Here is a 15,463-nt window from a genome sequence, read left to right as displayed (position 1 = left end):
CAAGAATTCCTTCTATAAAGATGTGTGTCAATGGGGCAGAGGCAGTGTCTTATTAAAACTTGAAGGTCTTGGTTTTAAAATAGAAACAGCTTGAGTGAAATAAGTCAGGCAGAGAAGGACAGATACCATACGTTTGCACGTATAGGAGGATTAGGAGGAACTTAACGGAGGATCATGGGTGAGAAGAAGGGGGAAAATAGTGGAGGAGAGGGAGGGATGCAAACCATGAGAGACTCTGGAATGCCAAGAACAAACTGAGGGCAGATGGAGTGGGGGGGGCAGGGAAAGGGGGTGACGGGCATGGAGAAGGGCACTTGTGGGGATGGGTACTGGGGATATGGAAACCAACTTGACAATAAACTATTAAAAAATAAAATAAGATAAAATAAAATAGAAACAGCTTTGTATTGGGTTATACCACTCTTGGTCTACAAATGCTACTAAAATCAGTAAAACTTTATAATTTTTTTAAAGGGTAGTTAAATATCATAAACATAGGTATGCATTATAAGTAAAACTTTCACTCTATTCTTGAAAGCCAAAAGTTAATATTTCAGAAAAAAATCAATATAGAGACAAGATAATCAACCTTCCCCAACATCTTTGTAAAAATTATAACCAATTAAAACCATAACCACGACCTTAATCAGTCTTTTATTACTTCATTTCAATCCATTACTCTTTTCCCTCTTTTTTTTTTTTTTTTGCTTTATCAGCATTCCTTCCCTCTCCCCCGCCCCGCCAAATTGGCAACCAGTCTTTATTCCTTCAAAAGTAGATAGACTCCTATCTACCCACTTCTTGTCGTCATTAATCTACAGTTTGGGGTATGGCTTAAAGTCAGCTTCTTCTTTGATTAATGTAATCAACTTACTATTTTTTCTTTATTATGAATTCCTCTCTTTGTGGACTAACTTACAAAGGAACAAAGGTAAGTGATGGCTGAAAATATCTAACACAAAAGGAATCACACCTGAATGATTTAAAGTGATTTCCCACTTTACCTGCACTAACATGTTCTCGACACTCAAGAATAATCCTTCTGCTTCACTGGTCTTGCCCATAAGCTTCAGAAATTTTGCAATAAATAACATTAATCGGCATTTGTCAGTGGTAGTCACCTCCAAAAGCCTGCCTTCCAGCACTAGAATGGAAAGAAAAGTAAATAAACCTGAAGCGTATTTGGAAAGGAAAAAAGAACACCCATCACTTAATCTTGATTCAGGAGTTAAATACATTATCCACACTTTAGTATTTCTCAAGGGATTAACTCTTTGCTTTTATTAATGCTTACATATATTACCAAATATTCCAAACAATGGCATAAACAACAACTTTAATGCTTTTAAGTAATCTTTTTTTTTTTTAATGTTTTATTTATTTCTAGGAGAGAGAGAGGGAGAGACAGCGTGAGCAGGGGAGGGTCAGAGAGAGAGGGAGTCACAGACTGAAACAGGCTCCAGGCTCTGAGCTGGCAGTCAGCACAGAGCCCGACACGGGGCCCGAACCCACGAACTGCGAGATCATGACCTAAGCGAAAGTCGGACGCTTAACCGACTAAGCCACCCAGGCGCCCCAATGCTTTTAAGTAATCTTGACATGGAAATTTTGAAAACCAGAGTCAAAAGAGTATTTCTATAGCACAGTCCATATATTGCTGCAATTGGAATTTGGGGGGGTGATTTTCAGGCAAGATTAAAAAGGTATTTAAATTACTTACGCAATTCTGCCCTCTGTTGCAACTATTTTGAATTACTGGCTTTAACAGAAAGAACAAAATGTTAAATGAACCAAATAAGGAACATACTCTGTGTGTGTGTGTGTGTGTGTGTGTGTGTGTGTGTGTGTGGTTATACCCTATTATATACAACTGAAAACATATAGAAGTTTTGAACTTGAAGACTCAGTTAAACACATGGTACTGCAAAGTCATCATTTTCAGAATTTTTCTTCCCAAATATCCCAGTATCTGAACTTCTACATTTGACTACTGTTTGATTTCAAATCATTGCCTCTAATCTGCTGGACAAAAATATATTCCTTGTTCTTCATCATCTATTCCATTGCTCATGCTGTAGGCCACCCAGACAATGAATACACTCCCGTTTTCCTTCTGCCAATGTTTCTAGGGATCACCACTTGTGTATAGTAGAAACATTTATTGAACATCCACTATGTATAAGGCAATATCTTAGGCTCCCAACAATGAGCATTCCAGCCCTCCACACTGCAGAGAGGCTAGGAGGCTTTGAACCAAACTTATAGTGCTTCAAGTCCAAGAGCAAAAACTAAATCAGAGCCAAGGGAGACAGACAAGACTCTCATCCACAGTGACCATCCAAGCAAAGAGGCCCAAGATGGGTATGAGAACTGGAGGGTCAAGCCAAGCAATAAAGGAACCTAAGAACTATGGTAGCTGCTTAGAGTAGCCAAGACTGGTCTGGTCAAAGCTGAGAGAGGGCCCCTGGCCAGGGCTGGGCCGGTCTTGCAAATTCCATGAGGACTACCTAGGTCCAGAGTCCTGTCAAGGGCTCAGGTGGGAATGAACGATGTTCATTCATTATGTTTCATACTCAATTCAACAATCCCATGTGCTCCAAGCAATCCTCATTCATCAATCCTTCCTGCCACTGACCACAGCCTCATGTTCATTCACTTAGCACCATACATACAGTAGGAACAGACAAGAAAGTAACTTTTCTCACTATAAAACTAGTATGTGTACATTATAGGAAAATTGAAAAAACAGAAAAGTACAAAGAGGAAATCACTCATACCTGCATCAAAGAGAATCTGCATTAACATATTGTTGTATGTACCTCTGATCTTTTGCATGTTTCCAAACACATTTTTTAAATGTTTATTTTTGAGAGAGAGAAAGAGCACATAAAAGGGGAGGAACAGAAAGAGGTGGGGACAGAGGCTCCAAAGCAGGCTCCCCACTGTCAGCACAGAGCCCGATGTGAGGCTCAAACTCATGAACTGTGAGATCATGACCTGAGCTGAAGTTGGACACTTAACTGACTGAGCCACCCAAATGCCCCATGCACAATTTTTAAAAAATAAACTTGAGGGGCACCTGGGTGCTCAGTTGGTTAAGCGTCAGGTCATATCTTGATTTCAGCTCAGGTCATATCTCACAGTCATGGGGCTGAAAACCATTTTGGGCTGCGAGCAGATCTCAGACCCTGCTGTGGATATCCCCTTCCCCCCCGCCCCCCACCTCTACTGCTTGTGTTCTGTCTCTCAAAATAAATAAACTTAAAAAAAAAATAATAAACTTGAGATCATTCTATACATTATGTTGTTGTTTATTTTAAGTTAATGATCTCTTTATTGGGGGGCGGGGGATGGGGGGAGACTAGCATTTACAGCTGGGAATGGGCATGAAGTGTAATCCTCCAAAGAGCAGTGTTGATGGTGGCGCTGAAGCCCACAGCCACGGCCTCCTCTGCTGGCTCCAAGTGGTGGTTTCTGACAGTTTTAATCACAGAGTCCTAAGAAGTCCCCCCAGTAAAGTTTTCTCTTCAAAAATGTGTGTGAATGGTGACAGCCCCATGCCCATTTCGCTCCAGTAAAATGCAGTCAACACTAAACCATCGCATGCGACACGCCAGCAGGACATGCATCATCCCTGCCATGGCTCCGGACACACCAGGTATAAGAAAGCCGTCCTGCAAAGTGGGGCCACATCCAGACAGTTTATCCTTCATACAGATGAATATGAATTCAAAACATGAAAGAGATGGTGATATGAACTGTGGAAGATTTCGCCATAAAAACGACAATTGAGCTGAGAGTTTAAAAAAAGAATAGAAGGCGGTGAGGCAAAATGAGGGAGGGAGGGTGTGAAAATTCTGTGCAGAGGAAGAGCACGTGCAAAGGCCCTAGACCAGGAAAAAGCAAGGGGCTTAGGAGACTGAAGAGCAGAGAGAGGGAGCTCTTTGGTTCAAGATCAGGGTGGAGATAGGAAGGGCCCATTCAGCAACCACACCATGCCTGGTGCTGCACGGGTACTAGGGGCACAGTAGTGAGCACGAGAGGCAGGGTCTTCCTTTCATGGAGCTAACATTCCAGCAGCCGGGAGGGTCGGGGAGGAGACAGCAGCAGGAGCAAAAAAAAGGAAACTAGACAAAGTCAGGTAACAGTAAAAGCTGTGCAAAGAATTAAAACCCACTGACAAGATACAGAATGACTAGCTATAACATCAGTTTGGGGAGGCCACTCTGAGAAAGTGACACTTTGGCTGAGATCAAAATAACCAGAAAGAACTGGGAAAACATGAGTGGGAAGAACATTCCTGGCAAAGGAAACAGCTGGTGCCAAGGCCAAAAGGCAGAATGTACTTGAAGGACAGAAAGAAGGCCAGAGTGGCTGGCATCTAGAGGCCAAAAGGAAGAATCTTACAAGATGATGCCACCCACTCGTGCATGGGGTAGATTATACAACGGATTATAAATTAGACTGAGGAGCTGAGAATTTAGTATTAGTGTAGCAGCAGGTCTCTGGAATTATCGTAATCTAGAAAGTGATATGATCTGGCTTACATTCTTAAAATCTCATTCTAGCTACTAAACAGACAAAGGAACTTTTCTGGAACAAAAATGAAAGTAGGAAGCCTCGTGAGGAGGCCATACGGTAGGCCAGGTGAGAGGTGATGGTGGCCGGGCTTACCTGTGAGCCAGTGATGCCAGTAAGAAGCTGAGGTCAGGCTATCCCCTCTCACCACTCCTACTGAATGATACTGGGAGTCCTAGCTAGCATAATAAGACAAGAAAAGGAAAGAAAAGATATTTGTGTTGGGAAGGAAGAAATAAAAATCGGTTTTGTTCACAAATGACAGACCTGTCTGCGTAGAAAATCCCAACGAATCAACAAAAGCTCCTGGAACTGGTAAATGATTATAAGAAGGTTGCAGGATACAAGGTTAATATACAAAAGCCAGATGCTTTTCTATAGACCAGCAATGAACAATTGGAATTAGAAATTTAAAACACAATACCATTTATAATAGCATCCCATAAATGAGAAACTTAGATTTAAATGTAACAGAATATGTACAGAATATGCAGAGAACCACAAAATTCTGATGAAGGATATCAAAGAAAATCTAAATAAACAGAGAGAGATTCTGTGTTGATGGACTGAAAGATGCAACATTGTTATAATGCTTGACTTATAAATTCAATGCAATCCCAATAAAAACCTTTTCTAGATGCCTAACTGATCTTTGACAAAGTAGCAAAGACAATTCAATGGAAAAAGTCTTAACTGACAAATTGCTCTGGAACAACTGAACATTCATATGAAAAAATTAATCTAGACAGAGACATTACACCTTTCACAAAACACATAGTCAAAATGGATCACTGCCCTAAATATAAAATGAAATACTGCAAACGTTTTAGAAGGAAACAGAAAAAACCTATGTGACATTGGTTTTGGTGATAATTTATTAAACACAACACAAAAAGCATAACCCATGAAAGAAGATACTAAGTTAGACCTTATTAAAATTAAAAACTTGTTGGGGCACCTGGGTGGCTCAGGCAGTTAAACATCCACTTTTGATTTTAGTTCAGGCCATGTTCTCATGATCATAAGATCTAGCACTGCACCAGGCTCCACCCTAGGTGTGGAGCCTGCTTAGTGTTCTCAGGGCACCTGGGTGGCTCAGTCGGTTAAGCGTCCGACTTCAGCTCAGGTCATGATCTCACAGTTTGTGGGTTCGAGCCCACACTGGGCTCTGTGCTGACAGCTAGCTCAGAGCCTGGAGCCTGTTTCAGATTCTGTGTCTCCCTCTCTCTCTGACCCTCCCCTGCTCACGCTGTCTCTCTCTCTCTCTCTCAGAAATAAATAAAACATTTTAAAAAATTTTAGGATTCTCTCTCTCTCTGCCTCTGCCCTTCTCTGGCTCACATGCATGCACACACACTCGAGCGCGCTCTCTCTCTCTCTCTCTCTCTCAAAACTATATCCTCATCCATCAATGATACGAAGTAAAGTCAGACAAGAACTGACAATGTTCTTTGCATGGCCTGCTCATGATCTTGCCTATTTTTATTGAAGTGCTCATTATTCTCTTATCTAAGAGCATTTTACTTATTAAAAATATTAATCCTTTGTTTGCCACGTATGTTACTAATATTTTTCCCAGTTATCATAGTCTAATTATGTTTTTAATTTTCTGAGTTATGTTGTCTTGTTTTGATTTACATGTTGTAATTTCATGTGTCTATGTAGACAGATTTATTGATTTTCTTCTTTGTGATTTATTCTTTTGCTCTCTTGCTCAGACTCCAACATTTTCTTAAAGTTCTTTTATATAAAATTTCATTTATTTACATTAAACTCTAATCTTTCTGAAATTTATTTTGGTGTTATGTCTCAGGTAACTTTTTACCAAATAGTAAACCATTATCACAGCACTATTTATTCCATAATCCTTCTAATTTGAAAAGTTTCTATCACCTAACAATTTTTTATATCTATACCTGAGTCTGTACCTGAGCTTTCCATTTCGTTCCACCTAGCTGTCTATTTTTGCTCCCAGTAGCATTTTTAAAATTATTATAGCTTCATAGTATGTTTAAATAAGTTGACATTCAAATTGCCCTCATTATTTTAAACTCTTGCTCTCACATATTTTCTTCTCCAAGAACTTTAAAATCATTTTGAAAATTTAGAAATGTTTTAATCCCGTTGGGATTTCAATCAGAATTGTCTTACGTATACAAATCAATTGTGGAAGAACTGATAGCTTTACAATATATCTCCCTATATACTAAAATTTCACTGTCTATAATTCTGAAACTGTTTTATAAAAATAAAGATCGACATATTTCTTGTTACATTGATTCTCAGATATTTCATATTTTCTGTGGCCACTGTAAATTGTGTTTTGTGCTTTTTATATTTCTGTTGAGCTATTTTTTAAATTATTTGTAATAAATGATTTGTTCCATCTAAAATATTTAGAAGTTTCCAAAGGTATCAAAGGGCAAAACATCATACACAAGTCATGAAAAGCTGATATTGTCCCATTCACTACAGCTTCTGACAAGATTCTGTACTATAATGCATTTGCCCTTGTCTCTGATAAGAAAGCCTGACCCTTAAAAACAACGTGATTCTCCCCAGCGCACCACAGCTGCCAGCCACTTGGAGGCTAGTCAGCCACCTGTCAACGCGGAGCCACTCTGGGACCGGTCCCTCTGCCACATCTGTTTTTAGTCCATCTCTTCTGGTGTTTGACTTTGTCTAAAAATGCAACTGCAGCCAGAAAAGGATTTTCTCTACTTTGATGTGACCCAGGACTCCAGCCAAAAACAAGCTTATCATATCACAGATAATCTGTAAAATCTGACCCAACCGTGGAGGCTGTCCTCTAGGCTCAAAGACCTCCCTGCCGGCCATCAGTCAGAATGTAACTTGCCCAGAGGCATCTCGCAAGGAGGGGCAAACCCGGACAGCAGACAGGTAGGAAGCCCCCGGGAGAAGCGGTTTCCAGACTCAGAACTGTGGTCTTTTCCACCAAGCTAGTAAGTTAAGGTTCTGGTTCTCATCACGGCCACCAGGGGGAGCCACACCACACAGTCTGGCGGCCGGCCCTAGCATGGGGGCGGGGCATGCCTTCCTCTCCGGAGCTGCAGCCACGGCCTCCTGGTGCCCGAGAGACGTCACACACCCCTGGGCTCCCGCATCGGGGGGATGAGCCTGCCCACCCTCTGTTGTGCCCATACTGGCCTTCCTCAGTTCTTTGGGGTCATCACTCTGCCCCTGACTCAGGGTCCTCAAGCATGCTGTCCCTCAGCCCTCTGTCCTGTCAGCTCCCACTCATCCTCCAAGCTTCAGATGAAATGTCACTTATTCAAGGTGGCTTCTGCTGTTCCTGAGACAAGGCCACACCTCCAGCTCCGGGCCACCACCGTGTGCCACTCCCTCCGCCGCACTTCTCGGTAGGGTCTGTTTTGCATTCTACCATAAGCTCTGTCTGGGCAGGACCCCTGTCTTGTCCGCTGCCGCATCCCTGGCACCATGACCACAACGCAGGCACTTGGTAAACACGAGTTAACTCAGGGGATCAGCTGGTCACGGTGGCAGAGCACACCTGCCCAGACCCCTCTGCTAGAAGGGAGGGCGAGGCTGAAGTGGCAAGCAATTCCTGAGACCGCAGCCCATAACACAGGGTTTCTCGAAAACCTCTCTGAACGAACATTCCAGTGTCAGGGCCCCGCCTCCAGAGGCACCTAAGAGGGCAGAATGTCCCAGGACTGCGTGTGGCTACTTAACCCCCTCCAGGAAAGGCAGTGTCTGGGGAGGCCCCGACAGCCAACCAAACTGGCTGAAAAGCCCCCTGTGCCCATTATACAGCATCCCTGCTATCATTAAACCTGTTCCAATGAATCAAATGCTATTTGATCACTTCGGTGACACGTACCTGGTCTTATTGAGAAGAAAAGCTAGTAAGAATAAGATAAAAGGGGCCAGCCAGATGCCCGAGGCTGGACTCTCCCCTTGCATGCTTTTGGCTTCTGTAATCTTGTTTGTCTCTTGGTTCCACCAACTGCCCGGACAGCACCACCGATAAGGGCCCCCTCCCCTTTTTCTTTTGTGTCTCAACCCCCTACCATCCCAGCCATAAAAGGAGGCCAATGCCAAGGTTCTGGGCTCAGCCTTTGGAGGTGACTCCGCTGGGCCGGCACTCGGTGTGCAGTAAACGGTCTTTTCTGATTCCCGGGGTGTGTGGGCTTGTCTCTTCCTGGACCCCGAGTGTTTGCTGTAACATTATGACTCTATTCCCAGCAACCCAAAAGGGAGCACTTCAGGAGGCCCACTCCCCATCCCCGCCACGCACACACAAATGGCCATAGACGGACTCTGCCAGCCAAGGCAGAGATAAGACACGGAAGTAGACAGCAACCACATGCAGGGTGACTTGATCACAGCTTTGCTTTATGAAGACTGACCAGAGAAGACGGAATGAGGGCCTGGTTGCCATGAGAGAGAATGCGAGAGGCCGTAAGGAAGCAAAATCTACAGGAATTGGCCAAGACTGAACACAAGGGCGAGGAAGATGGAAGGTGGCAAAGGCAATGATGGAGGCCAGGACTCCCTGCTCAGGAGCCCCCCAGGGCCCGGAGTAAGCAGAGACTAACGAGCTGCATCTCAGATGACAGGTCAAGCAGCATGCTTCCAGAATCACCAGAGAGCCCTACAGATGTCTCCAGCCTAACTCAAAGGGACACATTCTGAACTAGGCTCGTTTACATCCAGAAAATCCTCACACACTGAAATGTTAGGCGATTTCCTCCCACTGTCAACCCCCATCACCATGACAACCATGTGATGACATGTGGCATGACATCATCAGGAAGGACTTTCACCCCCACCTCAAGACCTCCTCTTCTGTGGGTTAGCTTCCTGCTTCCTGTGACACACAGCCCTCCCCCACGCCGTCTCCCTCTCCCTCCCTGCTTCCTACGCCCTACATCTCTACACCCCTCAGCCCTGATGCAGTTCCAGATGCATCCTGGCTTTATTCGACACACTGGAATCTGCAGAGGACAGCTTGGGTCCCTCCCAAGGAGGGAGGGACTAGTGGATCGGAGAAATTCCAAAAGTGCCTAACTTACACATGGCAGTGACAATACAGGTAAAGGCTACATGGTTAAGGACCAAGAAGGACTCAGGAACACCGCAGCCCAAATCCACTCCTAACCATCTGGGAGAATCGGGAAACTCACTTCACCTCTCTGGGACTCACTCTCCTTTGTTTCAACCAAGGCAGTAGCAGTATTGCAGAGATTTTATGTGAATTAAACAAAATACATAGAAAGTGTTTAACTAGAGCCTGGCCCATGACAAATGCTCAAGATCTGTCATTATGATCACTGGATGCAAACCCATGAGAGCAGGGGTCACTTTTTAACTAGTTTTGAATTAGTTGCACTAGTTCACTGATAATGTCAGCAGCACCCAGTGAGTCCAGTGGCCCAGAGAAGGTGCACAGTTACTATTTGTTGAGAGAATTAATGAATGTTATTACTGTTTAGTAAGCCAGACAATACGGGAGGGGGGGGGGAGAGACAGACAGACAGACAGTCAAGGGAGAAAGGGAAGAAATATTAACCAAAGTGCTGTCCAAATCCAAGCCATTAGGCAGCAAGTCGAAGAACTGCTGTCCCAATTCAGACCAGAGCCATTCTCGACAACACCGGCGTGTTTCCAGGACTGAGTGGGGGCCACTAGGAGGGAGCTGGGGGCACCACGAGCAGAGAGAGGGAACACAGAAAGAAGCTCGGAGGGAGTATCTGAAATAATTCAAGTTTCGCTTCGGTTTCCCCTGAACTACCCAGCTGGCCACTCAGGAAAGCTGTTGACGGAGCAGGAATGCTTTGGCGGCTCTCAGGAAATGGGTCACGTGCACTGACCTCCCAAAAGGCCGTCAAGGCTGCAAATACAGATAAAGGAGGAAGATGTCAGGAGTGTGGTGGAAGCCACGAGAGAACAGAGAGAGAAAGAATGCATAGGAAACAGCCACAGCAAGATGATAAAGAGGACCATTTCAGAATTCACACTTTCCCCCCATTTCCTATCTTCAGAAATTGTTGGCCTGCGTTGTGGGTAGGAAGACTCAGGGATTGAGCGGAATTAGATGAGGAAATGGGAGAACAGTATTTCCTGGCCACTTCACATTCTTGCGAAACAGACAATGGAAACACAGCTACTCACTGTACCTGACAGTGTATGTCTCTTCCTCACTTTATGGCACTTCCCGGCTTTAATCTTGGCCACCGTGAGTAAATAGGCCCCAGCAGCATCATATCCGACTTCCGATAACACGTTCCAGTAGTGGATGAGGTGCAGCCTTGTCCAGAAGCTCGGGATTTGGATCTTCGATATAAAGTCTGTGATACTTGAAACACAATGTATTCATAGGAGTCACTTTAGTATTTCGTGCCTTGAAGGAAGCTGTTCTTCTGCTTGCCCCATTCCATTAGCCTATTCATAAACTCCTTCACCACTCTGACTTTGGAAGGTCACCAGATAGATATGAACCTGTCACTTTTTTTTAAATTTTTTTTTAATGATTTATTTCTGAGAGAAAGAGAGAGAGGGGGGCAGCATGAGCAGGGGAGGGTCAGAGAGAGAGGGAGACACAGAATCCGAAGCAGGCTCCAGGCTCCGAGCTGTCAGCACAGAGCCCAACGTGGGGCTCGAACCCACAAACTGTGAGATCATGACCTGAGCTCAAGTCGGACGCTTAACTGACTGAGCCACCCAGGCACCCCTGAACATGTCACTCTTAAGCAGTCAAGGCCATTGCTGCTCCTCTGTCCAGGAGGCCCTTCCTCAAGGCAGGCTCCCCAAATCTACCAGGTGTAGATCTACTGGCCCCCAGGTGTAACTCCCCTCTGGTTCCACATCTTCCCCACTAGACAGAGCCGGACCTCATTCACTCCTGCATCCCGAGGGCCTTTAAGAGCGTGGGAGACAGAGTAAGTCAATGATATACGTTTGCCAAAGGGGTATATAAGGGGACAAGAAAGAAGGGGGCATGAAGAGAAGGGTGCAGAGAACCAATCCTTTGTCCTTGCCTAATTACAAGTCCTCCTCTCTCAGGAATCCTCCTGACTTTGCGAGGAATCTGAGTGGAGTCAAGGGAAGAGAACACTCTGAAGAGCCAGACAAGCCAATGGAGCAACACTGAGAATCCATCAGCCACAGGAATTGATGCCAAATGATGGGCCCATCCGAATGAATGAACAGGGGCCAAACAAATAAGTGAATGAATGTGCCTGCTGAAGGGAGCCGTGGGTATCTGAACACAGTGCTTGGCAAAGAACGAAATCTGCCCAAATACTATCTGCCTGGGTGGCTTAGTCGGTTAAGCAGCTGACTTTGGCTCAGGTCATGATCCCACGATTTGTGGGTTCGAGCCCCATGTGGAGCTCTGTGCTGACAGCTCAGAGCCTGGAGCCTGCTTCTGATTCTGTGTCTCCCTCTCTCTCTGCCCCTCCCCTGCTCATGCTCTTTCTCTGTCTCTGTCTCTCTGTCTCTCTCTCTCTGTCTCTCTCTATCAAAAATAAACATTAAAATAATAATAATAATACATAAAATAAGAAATAAATAAAAATGACAAGTCTTACCTAGGACTTGAGAGAAAGCTGCACAAATCCCCCCAGGAACCACTCATTTTCAAATGCCACGGCAGCTCCTCAAACACCCTCCAGAAAGTGGTTTGCCGTTGGAAGTATCGGACTAAGATTCGGTGGAAATGTGTCTTCTTATGATTCGTCGGGTTCTGAAAGGTGTATGGATCGCTTTCTCTGACAGGAGTGATCACACCTATTGAAAAATCAATGAATGAATCTCCCTTCTTAGTATATGAAAACATACAGCAGATAACAGCTCTGTGGCCATAATTAGACACAATGAAATGGTAACTTGAAAAAAACCTGAAATATTAAAAATATATCTTCTTTAATTTTCTTTAATCTTCATTTATTTTTGAGGAGCAGACAGAGCAAGCAGGGGAGGGGCAGAGAGAGAGACACACACACAGCATCTGAAGCAGGCACCAAGCTCTAAGTTGTCAGCACAGAGCCCAATGCGGGGCTGGAACCCACAAACCGCGAGATTGTGACCTGAGCCAAAGTCAGACACTTAACTGACTGAGCCACCAGGGGCCCCAAAAATGTATCTTCTTATAAGTCAGTCTGAATTTACCAAAGAATTAGTTACAGTTGTGATCACTGACCCAGATTTTTGAGAAGCTAGTAAGCATGCTCATTTTTCACGGTGTCTTCCCCTCCCCCAAAGAAATATTTGTAACCTACTTTCCTATTTTAAATATACACCACGGCTACCATGTAAATAAGCACTTTCCAATATTTGAGGACATGCATTTTGGAGAGGTTCGCCTGCCAGCTGGGTCTCATCTAAGCCACAGGGAGATAAGCAAACAAATGGCAAATGGGATGTTAGAGCCAAGTTTACTATACTCTCACTAGCAAAGAGAAATGATCCCAACCAATTGTACTACCCAGAAACAACCTTCTTAAAAACAGAAGGGTTTGGTTTCATCAAAACCTTCCAGGGGCACCTGGGTGCCCCTGACAACCACTCAGTTGGTTAAGTGGTTAAGCATCTGACTGTTGATTTCAGTTCAGGTCATGATCTCACGGCTGGTGAGTTCAAGCCCTGCGTCAGGCTCTGTACTGGTGGTGCAGAGCCTACTTGGAATTGTTTCTCTCCTCCTCTCTCTATGCCTGCTCTCTCTCTCTCAAAGTAAATAAATAAACTTACAAAAAAAAAAAACAAACCTTCAAGATACCTATCCTTGAAAGGTAAAATAAAAGTATTTAAAATTTTCTGCTTGAAATTTTTTCTCACAAGATGAATGGGACACACGGCTGGATGGCACACCTGCTTCAGAAACCCATGTAGTGCTGTTTTCTCTCATGCTGTGTGGGCAAACCACCTCAAAATCTCAGTGGCTTAAAACAGCAAGGGTTTATCATGCCATCATAGATAATGATGGTCCAGGGTGGACCTCCAAATCCAGGTCTGCTCACTCCAGGACTGACAGACCAGCCGCCATCTTGAACACTGCCAGTAACCACGTACAACTCGTTGGACGGAACAGGTCCACAAGGTGCCACCCAAAAAAGGGACCAGAAAGTGCTTCCCACGGTGGGTGGAGGGGCTGGAAATGTTGGCAATTGGCTGTCTTGGCCACCACAGTGCTTTTCATTGTGCCGGATGCTGTATTAAGCACCTTACATTAAGTTTACTTAGTATTTTTAATACCCTTGAGGTAAACACTGTCATTATCCCCATTTTGTAGGTGAGAAACTGAGTCACCTTTCACAAGGTCATGCCAGTTCTGTCAGGTTGAAAGTCCTTGCTCTTTTTTTTTTTTAATTATTTCTGAGAGAGAGAGACAGTGTGAGCAGGAGAAGTCAGAGAGAGAGGGAGACACAGAATGTGAGACCGGCTCCAGGCTCTGAGCTGGCTGTCAGCAGAGAGCCCAAGGCAGGGCTCGAACCCACGAACCGTGAGATCATGACCTAAGCCGAAGTTGGAGGCTTAACCGACTGAGCCACCCAGGTGTCCCTGAAAGTCCTTGCTCTTAACAAGATATCACTTATAGTAGAAGCCATAGTGATAGCCAGTAAGGAAGAAGGTAGACTCTTTGCCAGACAGCATGCAGGCCTGGGAGTGAGGGGAAGACAGGGTGAAATGAAACCGCTCCTCTACGGTGACCACGGTATCACCTGCGAGTAGCTCACACTTCTGTTCCTGTGCTCAGCCCTCCAGATCCTGATTCCACGACAGGCCAACACCAGAGGCTGAGGTTCAGTACTGGCTCACAGAGCAAGGGATATGGCGGCTTCTAGAAATGGCAAGACCAAAAAGCCAACTGCCAGAAATTGTGCATTCATTCAGCAACATCTACTGAATGTAACTGGGGTGGGGCCCAGGGAATTCAGACCTGCTTGAAGGTGTTTGATGAAAAGGAATAACCGTGAGGCTAACAGAATTCAAGATGACTCTTTGATTTGCATGGGTGATTTGGGGAAGGACTGTAGATAAAGGCCACTGGGGAGACAGATGAGTACAACAAAAAAAGGGAGGAGAATTCAGAATGGCTAACATTTCCTGAGAATTCACCAAGGGCCAGGCCTAGTCTAAGGGCTTGTAATTACATGAATTACACATTGAATGCTTACTAGTCATAATGCTCTGAGGTGGGTACACTTACTATTTTACAAAAGAGGGACCTGGGTATAATGTGATGAGGTCTTCAGGTAGGAAGTGGGAAAGCCAAGGCTCACCCCAATCTAGCATCAGGACCCCACTGTACCCATTATGCTATGCTGGATCCTTCTATTCAACACTTAATTGCTGCAAAATGGGCTTCACAGACTGGGTTTGGGGAGCTTTTATGGGGTAAGGGGTTATACGAAGTAAAGGAAGGAGCTCTTTCCAGGAAGGGCCCCCTGAGATCCTGGGAAAGGGTGGAGTTTAGGGGAGGAGGCTTGCATGGCTCGGGTCTCCCAGAAAATACCTTCTACCCCTTTGGACGCCAGCACCATTCCAACACCTCAAGGTCTGGCTGCCAGAGGGCAGAGAGAGAGACCCCAGCATGAGGCTTGGTTTCCTCATGGGGAACCCTGCAGGGGCAGCTGGGAGGTGCCCACGTCAGTAAGCACAAACCAAAGAGTCTCTACATGGTCACCACTGCCAACAGAGGAAGGAACACGGGTGACACTGATCGGGGTCTCCCACAGGCACCTGGGGCAGGGGAGGACTTTCTAGGAGGTTGCTGGGAAACGAATTGATACGACCTAGCCTAGCAGGAGGATGTTCCGTGCACACAAGAAAGAAATATAGGAAGGGACTGGCACAGTGAAAGCACTAAATAAAAGGTGGAGGCTATGACGGCCAGGGGCAA

At 45.0% G+C, this 15,463-nt stretch overlaps 1 protein-coding gene across 1 annotated transcript in view; it reads right to left on the bottom strand.

Annotated features, from left to right (window-relative positions):
* The window catches only part of LOC144243436 (putative tetratricopeptide repeat protein 41), a 68,206-nt gene that overhangs the window by 27,762 nt on the left and 24,981 nt on the right, over positions 1-15,463 (bottom strand). The window contains exons 7-9 of the mRNA XM_077778491.1: positions 12,153-12,351; positions 10,740-10,918; positions 1,005-1,144 (exon numbers count right to left, since the gene is read on the bottom strand). Of these exons, the coding sequence (XP_077634617.1) occupies positions 1,005-1,144; positions 10,740-10,918; positions 12,153-12,351 (518 nt within the window). The remainder of the gene's footprint in view (positions 1-1,004; positions 1,145-10,739; positions 10,919-12,152; positions 12,352-15,463) is intronic.

The sequence above is a fragment of the Crocuta crocuta genome, unplaced genomic scaffold (genome assembly GCF_008692635.1).
Source record: "Crocuta crocuta isolate KB4526 unplaced genomic scaffold, BGI_CrCroc_1.0 scaffold705, whole genome shotgun sequence".
Classification (NCBI taxonomy): domain Eukaryota; kingdom Metazoa; phylum Chordata; class Mammalia; order Carnivora; family Hyaenidae; genus Crocuta; species Crocuta crocuta.
Note: the sequence above shows the minus strand (reverse complement) of the source record. Positions and strands in the feature narration are given on the sequence as shown.